This window comes from Phacochoerus africanus, chromosome 2 (genome assembly GCF_016906955.1).
Source record: "Phacochoerus africanus isolate WHEZ1 chromosome 2, ROS_Pafr_v1, whole genome shotgun sequence".
Classification (NCBI taxonomy): Eukaryota; Metazoa; Chordata; class Mammalia; order Artiodactyla; family Suidae; genus Phacochoerus; species Phacochoerus africanus.
Genome location: NC_062545.1, coordinates 265739887 through 265755129, shown reverse-complemented (window position 1 = coordinate 265755129; position 15243 = coordinate 265739887). Strand labels below are relative to the sequence as shown.

Genomic DNA, 15243 nt, shown 5'->3' with positions numbered 1-15243 from the left:
GCCTAAAGACCTCCCAGGCATACATCTGCCTCTATTCTCACCCAGAAACAAAGCTCCCCCCCCACTAGAGGGATAGGAATAAGCCCCACCTATCAGTGGGCAGGCACTAGTGCCTCCCCTCAGGAAGCCTATATCAAGTCCCTGTACCAAATTCAGACATGAGGGGGGCAGACACCTGAAGTAATAGAGGCTATAACTCTATTGTCTGCAAAAAGGTCACCACACCAAAAGCCTATATAAATGAAAAGACAGAGAGCTATAACTCAGATAAGGGAGAAAGTAAACACCCCATAAAAACAACTAAGTTATCAGGAGATTATCAGCCTCTAGGAAAAAGACTTTAGACTGTGGATGCTAAAGATGATTCAAGACATTGGAAATAAACTGGAGGCAAAGACTGATAATTTACAGGAAATACTAAGCAAAGAAATACAAGATATAAAACTTAAGCAAGAAGAGATGCCAGAATAATGAATAAGTGAGGTGGAGGACAGACTAGTGGAAATCACTGATGTGGAACAAAGAAGAGAAAAAGGATTGAAAAGAAGTGAAGAGAGTCTCAGAGAACTCTGGGAAAAAGTTAAATGCACCAACATCTATATTATAATGGTGCCAGAAGGAGAAGAGAGAGAGAAAGGGACAGAAAAAAAATATTTGAAGAGATAATAGCTGATAATTTCCCTAACATGGGAAAAGAATCACTCACTCAAACACAGGAAGCACAATGAGTACCATGTAAAATAAACCCAAGGAAGAACACCCAGAGAAACATATTAATCAAACAGACCAAAATTAAAGACAAAGAGAAAATATTGAAAGCAGCTAGGGAAAAGAAACAACATACAAGAGACCCCCAATAACGTTATCAGCAGATTTTTCAGCAGAAACTCTGCAGGCCAGAAGGGACTGGCATGATATACTTAACATGGTGAAAGGAAAAAATATCCAAACAAGATTATTTTATCCAGCAAGACTCTCATTCAGATTCGAAGGAGAAATCCAAATTTTCACAGATAAGCAAAAGCTAAGAGAATTCAGCAACACTAAACCAGCCTTACAACAAATACTAAAGGAACTTCTCTAGGCAGAAAAGAAAATGACACAACCAGAAACAAAAATACCACAAATGACAAGGCTCAAAAATAAAGGCAAATGTTCAGTAAAGATACCAAATCATCCATACACAATTATGCTACCAAACCATTTGACTACTAATACTGCTTTTTCAAAATAACTTTTTCACCTTAATTTTTAAAAGTTCAATACTTCCAAAGATAATCTAACAAAGGGGATTCACAAGTTTTTCTGGGGTGATAGAGATAAGTCTTCCTGTTGCAAAAGGCAGATGCCTCAAATCTCAAACTTCCATTTGAGTGATGTTCATGACTGGTAGGAAATATGAGCAAATACCTTGTAAGTAGAGCAGCAAGAATAACTCTTGAGAGAGGATTGTCAAATTTCTGAATGTGAGTTTATGGCCACTAAGAACCCCAAAGACCTTTTTTTCCTTTTTATCTACATCTTGGAATCTAGTACTATTTCATCCAAAGTCACTGACTCTGGACACAGTGAACATAGCCCATCCAAAGTATGGGAGCAGTTTGTGAGAAGTATATACACTAACGGTCACATTTTATGACATTCCGGAGAGAAAAAGAACAATTTAAAAACAGTGAAACCTGTGGATACCGCATAAACCCAGGGATCAAAATTACCATCACAGGTAATAAAATAACCTGACATCATGGTCTCCTGATATGATGCACTGAAAAGGAACTAATATCCCTTCCATGAGATACCTGCCCCAAATGTATAACCTGAGTGTAATCATGAGGAAACAGACAAGTGGCTCAAACTGAAGAGCAGTGCTAAAAAAAAAAAAAAAAAAAAAAAAAAAAAATTGGCCTGTGCTATTTAACAATGTGAAGTTCATAAAGAAAGGCCAAAAAACCATTCCAAGATAATGGAGACTAAGGAGGCAAGACAACTAAATGCAATATTGGACCCAGAGCTGGATCCTGGATGAGGAAAGAAATGCTACAGAGTATTTCATTGGGACAATAAGTAAAAGCTGCACACAGTCTATAAATTAAGCAACAATATCACCTCAAAGTCAAACATTCTGATTTTCACAAGTGTACTGTGATTATACAAAATAATGTCTTCAGTCCTAGGGATAAAGTATCATGATGTCTTCAACTTACACTTAAGTGGTTCTTGGAAAATTGTGTGTGTGTCTGTGTGTATGGAGACTGTGTGAGAATGAATGGGGGATGGGAATGATGAAACAAGGCATGGATAAATGCTAACAGGCTGAAAGGTATGCAAGAAGTCTTTGCTCTAGTCTTCTAATTCTTATGTAAGGTTGAACCAATTTCAAAATAATAAGGGTTTAATATTTAAAAGAAAGAAATGTCCTTGAATCAGTAAAAATTATTAATTTTATTATGTATGGGTAGTTAGGCACATGTCTTTCTGTAGGATGAAATGGTAAGTACACATAAATAATTTCTGGGTATTATACCTGATACCTATGTAATACTGTAAATCAACCACACCACAGTAAAAAATGTAAACAAAATGAAATAAAACTACCATGTACTAAAATAAAAAGAAATGATGACAATTTTAAAAATAAATTTTTGGTGTCTTCGAAGGTTAAAAACTACTATGGGAAAAAAACGAGCATGATGAGCTGGATCAGGAGTGCTGTAATATACACTCTACAAGGGGATACATTTTTGTAGACTTGGATTCTCAGAATATAGAAAATTGTCTGGCACGTAGTAGTCATGCAATAGCTATTTTAGAGTGCATAAATTTTAAGTATATGCATTTAGCTTTTTCATATTAGAAGTGATATCTCTGGAGAAAAGGCAAAACACATTTCCAAGACTAAAATTAATCCAATAGCTGTAGACTGTTTTCAATACGAACATCCTAGTCAGGCAGAAAACTCTGTCCTCCTGGAATGGGGAAATTTGGTAACAGGATTGACTATTCTGTGCTCCTCTATTGTCAAAAGCAAAATAAAATTCAAGTTTATTTAGGTTTAGCAAATGAACAAAAGTACTTTATTAACTTGATACTACATTAAGAAGATAAGATTTTTGGAGTTTATTGAAACTAAACATTAGAAAATTAAGGAAAACTTGCAGATTTAGATGGTGAGAAGCCAAGACATGGAAGCAACCTAAATGCACATCAATATGTGAATGACAAAGATATGGCACATATATTTAATAGAACACTACTCATCCATATAAAGAATGAAATAATGCCTTTGTGGCAACATGGATGGACCTAGAAATTATGATACTAAACAAAGTAAACCAGACAGAGAAAAACATGTATAATATGATATTGCTTATATGTGGTATCCAAAAATATGATAACATAAACTTATACACAAAACAGAAATAGACCCACAGACATAGAAAAACAAACTTATGGGGAAAAAGATGAAGGTGGGGAGGTACAATTAGGAGCTTGGGCTTAATGTATACACACTTCTACATATAAAATAGACAACTAACAAGTACCAATTGTATAGTACATGGAACTATTCTGAATATATTGTAATAACATATGGGAAAACAAACTTAAATATACATATATTATATATACATATACATATATATATATGCACACACACTATATAAGATATATGAAATTGAATCAGTTTGATCTACAACTGAAAATAACACATTATAAGTTGATTATAATTGAAAATAATGAATCAATTAAAAAATTTAAAAACCAATCCAAAATAGATGTCCATAATAAAACTTACAATATAAAATTACTTCAAAAAACTGTAAAAGAGCCAAAAGTAATAATAATATAAAATATTGAAAGAAATGAATGCAAACACACACACACACACAAAGGAGTTTGGTGCTTTAAAAACCACATGTTGAATGTGTATTGTGGTTAATGTCATATTTAGGGTTATGGAAGATTAAATGGGCAAGATATATGACCAAAGGGAAAGAGATTGACCCAACAACAATGACCATTTAAAGGACAGAGAGAAAGGGCTAGAAACATGGTTGTTCAACACACAACTTTTTAAGGCATTTATAACAAGGTCAGTGAGTAAATAAGAACACAGTTAGGTGATTCTCACATGGCTAAAATGTTACTGTTTCTGAAAAGAATCCCCCAAACCAATGTCATGTCTCTTTTTCTTAGACTGCAGATGAAAGTGTTCAGCAGGGGGGTGACCACAGTGTACATCATGGAAGAAACGATGTCTTTGTCATGGGACTGGCCCGATGAGGAGGAAAAGTACACAGCCCTCATTTTCCCATAGAATAGAGACACCACGGAGAGGTGGGAGCCACAGGTGGACAAGATATTGCAGATCCCTTTAGTAGAGGGGACCATCAGGATGGAGACTCCACTGTGACCATAAGAGACCAGGATGCCACTCAGTTGCAAAATGACAACTGCAGACCCTTCAGTGAATATGACCAGCTCATTGAGGGACATGTCTGAGCAGGACAGTTTGATCAGGGAGCAAGGTCACAGAAGTGAGGGATGATGTTGTCAGCACAGAAGGGCAGTTGAGCCAGGAGGTAGGTGGGGTTCAGGACAGTGGCACAGGAGAGGACCAAGGATCCAGCCAACATACATAGACACAGCTCATCCCACAGGATGATGGCATTGTGAAGATGACAAATGGCCATCACTGAAAGAAGGTTATCAATGCAACAAAAACATGAAAAATATGTCTGTGTTACACATACTGCATAGGGAATGGGTTGATCTTGAGTCTGAATCTTCATCACCATCTTAGGGAAAGTGACAGATGAAAAGGAAATTTCAGAGAAGGCAAGGTGGCTGAGGAAGAAGTACATGGGAGTGTGGGCGTGAATGTCCAGCCTGACGAGCAGGATGTTGAGCAGGCTTCCCAGCACCGTGGTCAGGTATGTGCTCAGGAACATGGCAAAGACATGCCCTGCTGCTCTGGATTGATGGGGAGCTCCTGGAGGAGGAACTCAGACATTCTGCTCTGGTTCTCCCTCCTCATTCCCCTCTCCTGTCTGCTGGCATGTATAGAATGTGAGGGAAGCAGAAACCATCACATTATGATTTACAGCATCCAGATAAAAAGGAATCTTTTCTACTGATGAATATGTCAATGTTTGCATTTCTATTACCCTACAAATATTCTTTAAATTACATGGCATCATCATGGGAAATGAGATAACTTACTATCAGATAAGAGAGTGGATACAGAAGAGAAATTGGCTCAGTGGAAATTTTTCATCACCTAGGAGAGTGTCACCTTCTTAGTCATTTTTTTGCAGCTACGCATGATTGGTAAAGAAAAAATGACCTATGAGAGGGATATAAAATTAAATCTACATAATTTATATTTTGTTTCTGTACATTTAGAAACAAACATAAGCGTTGCCCTTTGACTTGTTAAACATTGAAGTTTTCAAATCCCAAATCCATTAATAAGTTGTATTTGGAGGAATTTTAAATGACATATAGTCAAATCTAAGTGGACCAAAAATAAGTAGTCAAAATGTACATTATATATAAGTGCTTAAGGAAAAAGATGCAAACTTGTTGCTTGGACTCAAAGGGTCTTTGAGCTCAGTCTTGAAATATCATTGCTTGAAAAATTAAAAATGTTACTGCAAGTTACACATATTTTTACTAGTACTAATTTTATCATTCTCCTACCTCTCCTGAATCAATGACCTCTCTATCCAATATCATAGGATAGAACATGTTTGGAAGATAATATAAAAAAGAATGTATATAAAATGTGTGTGTGTGTGTATATATATATATATATACACACACACACACACACATACATACATACATATATATATATATATATATAATACACATATGACTATATATAAAAACATATATATATACATATGAGACTGGGTTAATTTGCTCTCCAGCAGAAATTGATGCAACAATGTAAATTAACTATACTCTAACAAAAATATACATTTACATATATATATATATATAATATGCACAAAACAAACAAGCTCTCATGATCTCATCGACATGAACAATCTAAAATGAAAAGTGATATTATTAAGAAAGTTCAAAGAGACAAGCCAAGAATGTTTCCTCTATCCATCTTTAGGAACTAGGAACAAGAAGTGGCTTAAGTAAGAGCACACAGAAGTGCTAAGCAGTTGTATACACATGCACACAAACATATATACACACACACACACACATACACACACACACACCTGATTCTAGTAAAAGACGTACTTTTCTGCTCTGAAGTCTATGCTCAAGTGATCTAGCTGCCAGGACTATGGACTGCCTTCTCACCTTTTCTGTAGGACACCCTGAGACCAGGTGTAGCCACAGATTCTATGGTCCTGAACCTCTCACTGGCATTCAAGATAAAAGTCATGAGCCTGGAGCTTACTCCTCAGTTAGTTCACCCCTCCTTCAAAAATGGAGGAGTGAAGATTTTGCTCTACCCATCAGGGTGAGGACCCAACCAGACAGGGCACCAAGCTGTTGGTTCAAGACATGCATTAAACCTGTGTTAATTGCTCAGCTTTCCTCCTACTGCTTCCAGGACAGATGCTGTAGAGCAGTTGTCCCTAAACTGGGATCTTCTGTAGAATCAGCTGGGGAGCTTGTTAAAGATGCAGATCCCAGCTCCACATCCAGTGATGCACATTCATGAGAGCTGGGGCCAGGTGATTCTCAGGCAGATGGTTCTCAGGGCAGACTGTGAGGCAACACTAAGGAAGAACATCAGGGAGATGCCCTGTGCATGGGAGCCCAGAAGATGTGGGGAGACCTACATACTGGCCCTTCCTACCAGATTCATGTTACTCCTGAGAGGTCATAGCCTGAGATGTGAAGTGGGATTTTACTCCTCAGGGGGGCATTCCTCTTTGATTTGCTGCTTTTAAAATCCATTCTACTTCACGATGGCAATCCAAATAAAAAAGTCATGAAAACAAAGGATAATGTCAAAGTATTTCACCTTTACACTGTTCATTTTTTTATCTTTCTAAAATGAGTTTTATTTGGAAAATTTTAGATTTACATAAATCCATTTTATATTATATCATATTTATAGCTTTATTTTTCTATGATAATTTATTGTAATAACATTTGCATTTCTACTTCTCTGTATATCAATACATCGAGCATATAAAATGGGCCTACATCAATCTACCTAAAATTTTTAATTTTTAGCTGATCATTTGTTGAATGAGCATATTCACTGTGAAATTTTATTAAAGACTATAATATGCCTTGAAATTTCCTTTGTCAGTTATCTAATGAATGTTACTTGAACATCCCCAATGTACTCATTTTATTTTTTTCATTTTTATCAGACTAATTGATTTACACTGTTCTGTCAATTTATGCTTTAATGCATAGTGACCCATACACACACACACACACATATTCTTTTTCTCATGATATCTTTCCTCATGTCTATAAAATTCTCCATTTAATGGGCTCCATTGTCTTAGATCATGACTGTCTTTGGGTTGCTCTGGATTTCTTTGTTTTTTTTTCTAATTTTTTAAATGGAATATAGCTGACTTAACATGTTCTTTTAGTTTTAGGTGTGCAGCAAAGTGAATCAGGGACACATATACATATATCCATTTCCCCCCATAGGTTATTGCAAACTATTGAGTACATTTTTCTGTCCTAAACAGTGGGTTCTAGTAAATCATCTATTTTGTACAGTAGTGTGTATGTGTTATTCCCACCCTTCAGATTCTACCATCCCCACAATGGCTTCACCTATGGTAACCATAAGCTTGGCTTCAAATCTGTGAGTTTCTTTCTGTTTTATAAATAAGTTCTTTTGAATTATTTTTATTAGAATCCATATGTAAGTGATATCATATGATATCTTTCCTTCTCTGTCTGCCTTACTTAACTCAGTATGATAATGTCTCAATATTACCACATAAGGCATTACTTCACTTTTTTATGGATGAATAATAGAGAAGATTTTGTACATGGTGCTTGCTCTTTTGAATAAGGAACTAACTTTGAAAAGGTCCAGGAAAATGCATGATGAATGGAAATCCAGGTTGAACCACATGGAAAGAGGCAACAAAGCCAGATTACTTTCATGCACCTGTGGGATCACCAAAGTCAGAGCTTATGAAATGAGCTAAATGCATGATAAAGGAAAGTTGCTATCATAAATTCTCCACATGTATCAAATACAAACCTCCTTTAAAGTATTTTGATGCCCATCTTCATACTCCAAACATACCAGAGTTGGGAACGTCAGCACAGCCTTAAATATCACTCCAAATGCTAGTTATATACTATTTAATCTTCTATTTATGCACAAAATTTATAAACTTCTTTAATTTGGCATAGGGCAGACACACATACCAAAATACAAAATCAAAGCAGGAAAAAACCTGAGGCTCAAAAATAAGATATACCTAAGAAGAAAATAATAGAGATAAAAAGAATAATATAGGAGTCCCTGTCACGGCTCAGTGGGAATGAACCTGCCTCAGATCCATGAAGATGTTGCTTTGATTCCTGGCCTTGTACAGTGGGTTAAGGATACTGCATTTCCCTGAGTTCTAGTGTAGATCACAGATGTGGCTGGGATCATGTGTTGTTGTGGCTGTGCTATAGAACTGCAACTGCAGCTTGGATTTGCCCCCTAGCCTGGGAACCCAAGTGCCTCAGGTGCAGCCATAAAAAGAGGGAACAAATACAAACTGAATTAATCTAAACAAAAGCAGGAAAAGTGGGTAAGAAATCAAACAATCCAAATCTATTTGAAATACATGAGTTTAACAAGGGAATGCAAAACAAGGTGAGTGAACAAAATCCAAAAATCAATGGTATGTCTATTTCCTCACAGTGAGCATTGTGACTTGAAAATTTTTATATACTATTATAGCGGTAGAAAAAAACAAAAATTATACATGGATAAATTTAACATAACACATGCAAAACAAGTTGATAAAAACCACAAAACCTTCACAGGTAAAATTAATGAAGATATAAATAAAAGATATATTTTGCACATAGATTGGATAATTCAATGAAATTAGTGAGGTGGATCTCCCCACCATTGACCTATAGACTTAAGGTAATCAAAGTCAAAATAGCAGTAGCCTACTTTTAGAAGTTAATTCTTAATTTTATATAGAAATGAAAAGGAAGCAAAATAGACAAAATAATGTAAAAATTTGAAATAAAACTGCCAGACTTTACCAAATTTCAAAACTGTTTCTTAATCCATAGAAAGGGAAAAAACAATAATTGCATGAGGATAGGAAAATATTTCAACAAATAATTAGAATAGAGTGATTAATTTGGAAACAGCACAATATACATAAGGTCAAATAATATTTTAGAAATGCACCAGGACAATTGAATGTGGAAATGATATTGCTTCAATAAATGGGGCCAGCATGCTTCAATATCAATGTGCTTTAAATGGACATACAGTCGTGTGTTGCACCATATGAAAAACATATAACTAGAAATGGGTCAAATTGTTAAGAACTATAATGTGAAAACTAGTTTGAAGAGAACCTTGGATACAATCTTGGAAAATTTGAGGTATCAAAATCTACTGAATAGGACAAAAAAGTCATGAACTTTTTAAAAGAAAAAAAAATAATTTGAACTTCATAAAAATAAGATGGACTTAGGTTTCAAAAGAAAATAGAATAAAATAACTAGCTTCAAACTGGCAGAAAATATTTATAAAATATATTTCTGATAAAAATGTGAATCCAGAACACTTAGAGACAAGAAAGCCATTTTTCTTAAACTAGGGGTAAAAGATTTGAGAAGATATTTCACCAAAGAATAGAGCAGATCAGCCTGTAGAAAGATGCTTAACATCATCAGTCATTAGATAAATGGAAATGAAAACCACAGTGAGATACCACAGCAAACCCACTAGAATGGCTGATATAAGATGACTGGCAATACCAGAGGCAGTGAGTATGTTAGAAATTGCAACTTTCTTATATGGTCAGCAGTAAAATGTACTGTAGAACATTGATGCAAAATTGTTGGTCAGTTTCTATTAAAGTTAAACATACACTTGACCCAACAATTTCATTCCTGGGTAATTAGGCAAAAGAAATAAAAATCTTCTTTGTATAAAGTTTTGGATGCAGAGCTATAAACATAAACATATATATGGTACAAAAGTTATACTATACACAGGAAGGGAAAGCTAATGTTCATTATTCTTGCTCAGGGGTCAAGTTAAGCCAAATAAGGTATTACATTTGTTTCAAATCAAACATATTATAGATGTTTTGGAATGTTTTCAATTAGCACATAAGAAGAAAGAGTATTCAGAGGAGTGAAGGGAATTTCCTCAGGCCACACACTCTGTCAGGTACAGCCTGCAATTGAGATCTCTTTTCCCAAGTATTCTCCTCTTAAGCTACATGGTGCTGAGCCACAGAAGCAGTTTTGATAATATTCCTCTTTAAATAAATATAGGCTGAAGAAGGAAAACTATGTGTCTTTCAATAGATGTAGAAGAAAAGAGATTATTACTTAGGCTCATAACACAAAACTGGTATCATGAAGCTGAATGGAAATTATTTCCACAGAGATTCATAATGAAGACATTGAATGAGACAGACACAAAATTCAATGGGGGCAAAAGAAGCCTCCATACCATGGGTACTTTCATTGTCTTTCTTATTCTCAGTTTGTACTGAGTGGGAATTTTGTTCAAACTCATGCATGCAGTTAGAACACCCCAGAGATGGCTAGTCTGAGAGTGAACAGCTGAGTGTAGAGAACAGCAGTGTCTTAGAGTGATCCACATTTCTAAAATCCAGAGGACTTGAGTCCCTGAGTGGAGGAGCTGAACTCATAGATATGGGTTTTTTCCTGGAGAAATAAAGGATTCTCTACACTTTCTTCTCCTGACCCACCATTATCACCACCAGCAACCCAAAACATGAAATGAATGTGAATGGAGAGCAAGGAGAGGAAAATACATGATTTGCCAAGTCCAAGCACTGCCACTTTTCTATAGCACCAGAGCCTGGTCAGCCTGGAGTTTCCACACATCCATAGGGACACACATTTACTCCTCCCAACCCCTAGCAACCACTATCCTATCTTCTGCTCTATGAATTGGTTATTGCAGTTTCCACATGAAATGAGATCATGGAGTAATTTTCTTATTTTGAGTTTGACTTATTTCACCAGCATAATGGACAATGTTCCAAAGAGTTCTTCTGAGGTATAATGTACAGCAGAATGACTATAGTGAACCAGACTGTATTGTACACTTTATATTTAATCCAATAGTACAGTGGGTCTTAAATTTTCTCACACACACACACACAAATAAATTAAAATGATAACTAAGTGGAGATGAAGAATATATTAATTCATTTGGTTATGGAGGTTATTTAACAATGTATACATATCAAAATACTAACCTGAACATATTAAAGGCATACTACATTTATAGAGCAATTTTACCTCAATGAAGATGTTTTACAACAACTAATACATTCCTGTGATATAAGAAGAGAGACATAAGTACACCCAGGTATGTAATTTCTCAATGTTGTAGACAAGACCTGTAATCAATAAGGTCAACTCAGAATTCAAAATTTATACTAAAGTGTTTTTAGGAAAAGAAAGAATAACTGTAATAAGTTACAATTCAAGATACCAAATATTTACTGAGTATTCATTCCAGGCTGGGATCAAGATATGACATGCAGGATATGGGGTAATGTGACTACCTATATCTGTTATAAAGATGAGCAAACATCATTGAGACAAGACTGCTGCCTTGTGGAAGAGTTTCTTCAGGGCCCCCTTCATGTCCCTGTTTCTTAGGCTGTAAATGAAGGGGTTCAGCAATGGGGTGACCACTGTGTACATAAGAGAGGCAATTATGTCCTTGTCACTGGAGGTGCTGGATGAGGGGACAAAATACAACCCAATAATTGTTCCATAATAGAGAGAAACCACAGAGAGGTGGGAGCCACATGTGGACAAGGCTTTGCAGATGCCCTTGGTGGATGGTACCTTGAGGATGGTGGCCCCAATGTGGCCATAAGAGACCAAGATGCATATTAGTGGGAGGATGATGACTGCTAGTCCTACTGTGAAAATGACCATCTCATTGAGGGAGGTGTCTGAGCAGGAGAGTTTGAGCAGGGCACTAAGGTCACAGAAGAAGTGATCAATGGTATTGTCATCACAAAAGGACAGCTGGGCCAGGAGGAGGGTGTGACCAAGAGCATTAGCACAGGACAGAATCCAAGATACAGTGATGAGTAAGGTACACAGTCCTTCTCTCATGATGGTGGTGTAATGGAGAGGATGGCAGATGGCCACATACCGATCATATGCCATTGAGGTAAGAAGGAAATTTTCTAGATCAGTAAAAAATATGAAAAAGTACATCTGTGCTATACACCCCGAATAGCCGATTGATTTATACTCAGTGTGCATGTCCATCAGCATTTTTGGGACAGTGACAGATGAAAAGGAGACATCTGTGAGGGCCAAGTGGCTGAGGAAGAAGTACATGGGGGTGTGGAGGTGACTGTCCAGCCTGATGAGCAGGATGATGAGCAGGTTCCCCAGCACTGTGGTCAGGTACATGCCCAGGAACAGGGCAAAGAACACACCCTGCTGCTTTGGCCATATAGGGAGCCCCAGAAATAGGAACTCAGAAAAACTGCTCTGGTTCATCCTCCTCATGCTCTTCTTGCCTCAGCTGGGAATTGACAAAAGTGGAAAATGTCAGTGAACATGCCACAATATTAGAGTCATATCCTTTGTTCTATGAAATGTCTTAATTTTGGCTACATCTCCCTTTCTTTCTCTTAATTGGTGGTGAATGTATCAGTCTTGACAATTCTGTCTTCAGTAATATATCAAACCCTCTCATTAACCTAATATTTTCCCTATGAAAGCAGTGGATATTTTTTTTTATTAAATAACATATTACTGAACAACAGCTTTGTCCCATATTAAGTACATAGGAGTTGACAATAACTGAAAAATCTCTGTGTTCAAATTTATATCTTTACATCAATCCAGGTTCAAACCTCTGTAATTTCTTAGATGAAAATGTGAAAAAGACACCAGGGAAGAGTAACAATCATTCATTTCCTCTTAAAATGAACATGAAACTTCTTATTTTTGAAGAGATTTACTAAAGCTATGTCATGTGTTTTCAGTATAGTTTGCTGCATCTTATCTCTTTTGAGTCACTTAAAACCCCTATTATCAAAACTGTCCAATACAGGCTTCCATCCAATGTCAATAGTTCCAGGCTCTGTTCCAAGTGTTTTATACACACTTTCAAATTAAATGTTCCCAGTAGCTCTAATAAACATTCTTACACACATTTTAACCACAAGAAAACAAAAGCATACATTATTTAAATGTGTGAATATAGACAAAATTATGTGCATCAGGTGGAATCACAGCACAGGTCTGTCTGACCAAGATTGATCCTCTTAACCACTCAGGAAGGAAATTATACCCTCAGAAGTTAAAATGTCCAGAGAAGCTCTTATATGTCAGCTCTTTTTCTCCAAAATGTTCCTAACTCCCATTAAGAAAAAATTGTCTCCTATTTATATATCATACAAAGGATTTTCACATGCTTTAACCACTCAAAAAATAATCATATTTTGGGACTGCTTGGTACACAAGGCAAATCTTATGTCTTCATTTAATAAATGTGGAAAGTATAACTAAGAAATAAATTACTTACCTATAGTGACTTGGTTTTCTGCTGGTTGATTCCAAGTTAATGTATAGTGGGAGGGGGTCAAGCCCTCCTATTTCAAAGGAAAAGTGTGGTAGGTGCAGCACCTCCAACATCTATGCACACATGCATAGTTCTGTAGTAATGCACCACAAACTATTTCCATGAGTGCATGTGCATCTATAGTTGTCTGCCCACAATTTATAGTATACTTGATAAGGGGTACAAAGAAACTTAGATGTAGCAGGAAAACAAGCAGAGTATATAAGTCTTTTGGTGCTTAGCCTCTGAATACTAATCCTCTTAGCCAGTGCTGGAATGAATAAACATTGCTTCACTGCTTCTCAGTTCAAAAAAAAAAAAAAAGTCTTTGTGTCTAATTTCTCTGTACATAAGCCCCAATAACATATTCTGGGAGCTCATTGAGGATTTGGAGACAGATTTCAACTCCCTTGTCCCAGGGGTACAAACCCTGTGATGCCTGGAGAGGTTATTTCCCTGGAGCCAGCAGACTGACTGATCCATGTGGGACTAGCACTCTGGGCATATCAGGGTGAGAACCTCAGGAGAACAACAGAAACTGGGGAGGCCCTGGAACCTTCCCAGGGAGTGCCCACCCATCAGACAGTTAAGACCCTGGGTTCAATTTGGAGGCCTGACCCTAAGAGGCAGAAGTGGAGCCTGATCACCTCCCAGAGTCACCCTAGTAGTCTCTCAGTTCTCGTATAAAAGACAAACAGTAATCTGCAACTCTAAGTTGCTGGTTGGCAGGTTGGAGATGTCCTGTGAATATGAGTAATGTGAGAGAAAAATGTTGGGAGAGCTCCAACTCTACTGGACAGGCTGAAGCACGTGTTGAGTCCCCATACATGGGTCTGTGGCAAACTCACATGGCTTACGGTGACTCTCTTCAGACGTCCTGATGCAGAGTTTATAAAGTCTCACCAATGCTAAGAAGAGCCTGAAATATCTCCATAAGGACAGCAGGGGAGACAGAGGAAGGGACTGTTAACTACTTCCCTTTTCTCCTCCCTCCCCCTGCCTTTTGTCATCTGGTCCTCCTCTTTAAGGGGAGGAAATGGGTGGAAACCAGAGTAAACAAACCCCCTTGGGGTTCATGGTAAAGAATTTTATGAAGGGACATTCAGGAAATTATGATAAAAAGCTATTTCCCCTAAAACACTGGATGTTCTGTGAAATAGATTGGCCTGCTTTTGGGGGTGGGTCTCTAGATATAGAACTCATTAGTAGGGTGTTTAGGATGGTTGCAGGTGACCCAGGGCACCTGGACCAACTCCCTTATATTGACTCCTGGCAAGACACATTCCTTTCCCAGCCCCCTTCGCTGAGAGACTGCCTGGAAGAGAATTGCAAAGTCATGTTAGCCCAAATAACAGATTCTTCAAAGTGCCCAAAGGAATTCAAAAAGTCTGTTTTATCTGGAGAACCAGAGGAAATCCTCCCACCTTATGCACCTTTGTACCCTCTACTGACTCCGGGTG

General features: G+C 37.0%; 1 protein-coding gene across 1 annotated transcript; it reads right to left on the bottom strand.

Moving 5' to 3' along the window:
- Positions 1-11781: 11781 nt before the first annotated feature.
- LOC125121373 (olfactory receptor 1J4) lies at positions 11782-12723 on the bottom strand. The gene has a single exon (XM_047769603.1). The coding sequence runs from the start codon at positions 12721-12723 to the stop codon at positions 11782-11784; it is 942 nt and encodes a 313-aa protein (XP_047625559.1).
- Between the last annotated feature and the right edge of the window lie 2520 nt (positions 12724-15243).

Bases quoted from the DNA above. Each gene is read 5' to 3' on its own strand.
- LOC125121373 (XM_047769603.1), bottom strand. From the start codon at position 12,723: ATGAGGAGGATGAACCAGAGCAGTTTTTCTGAGTTCCTATTTCTGGGG.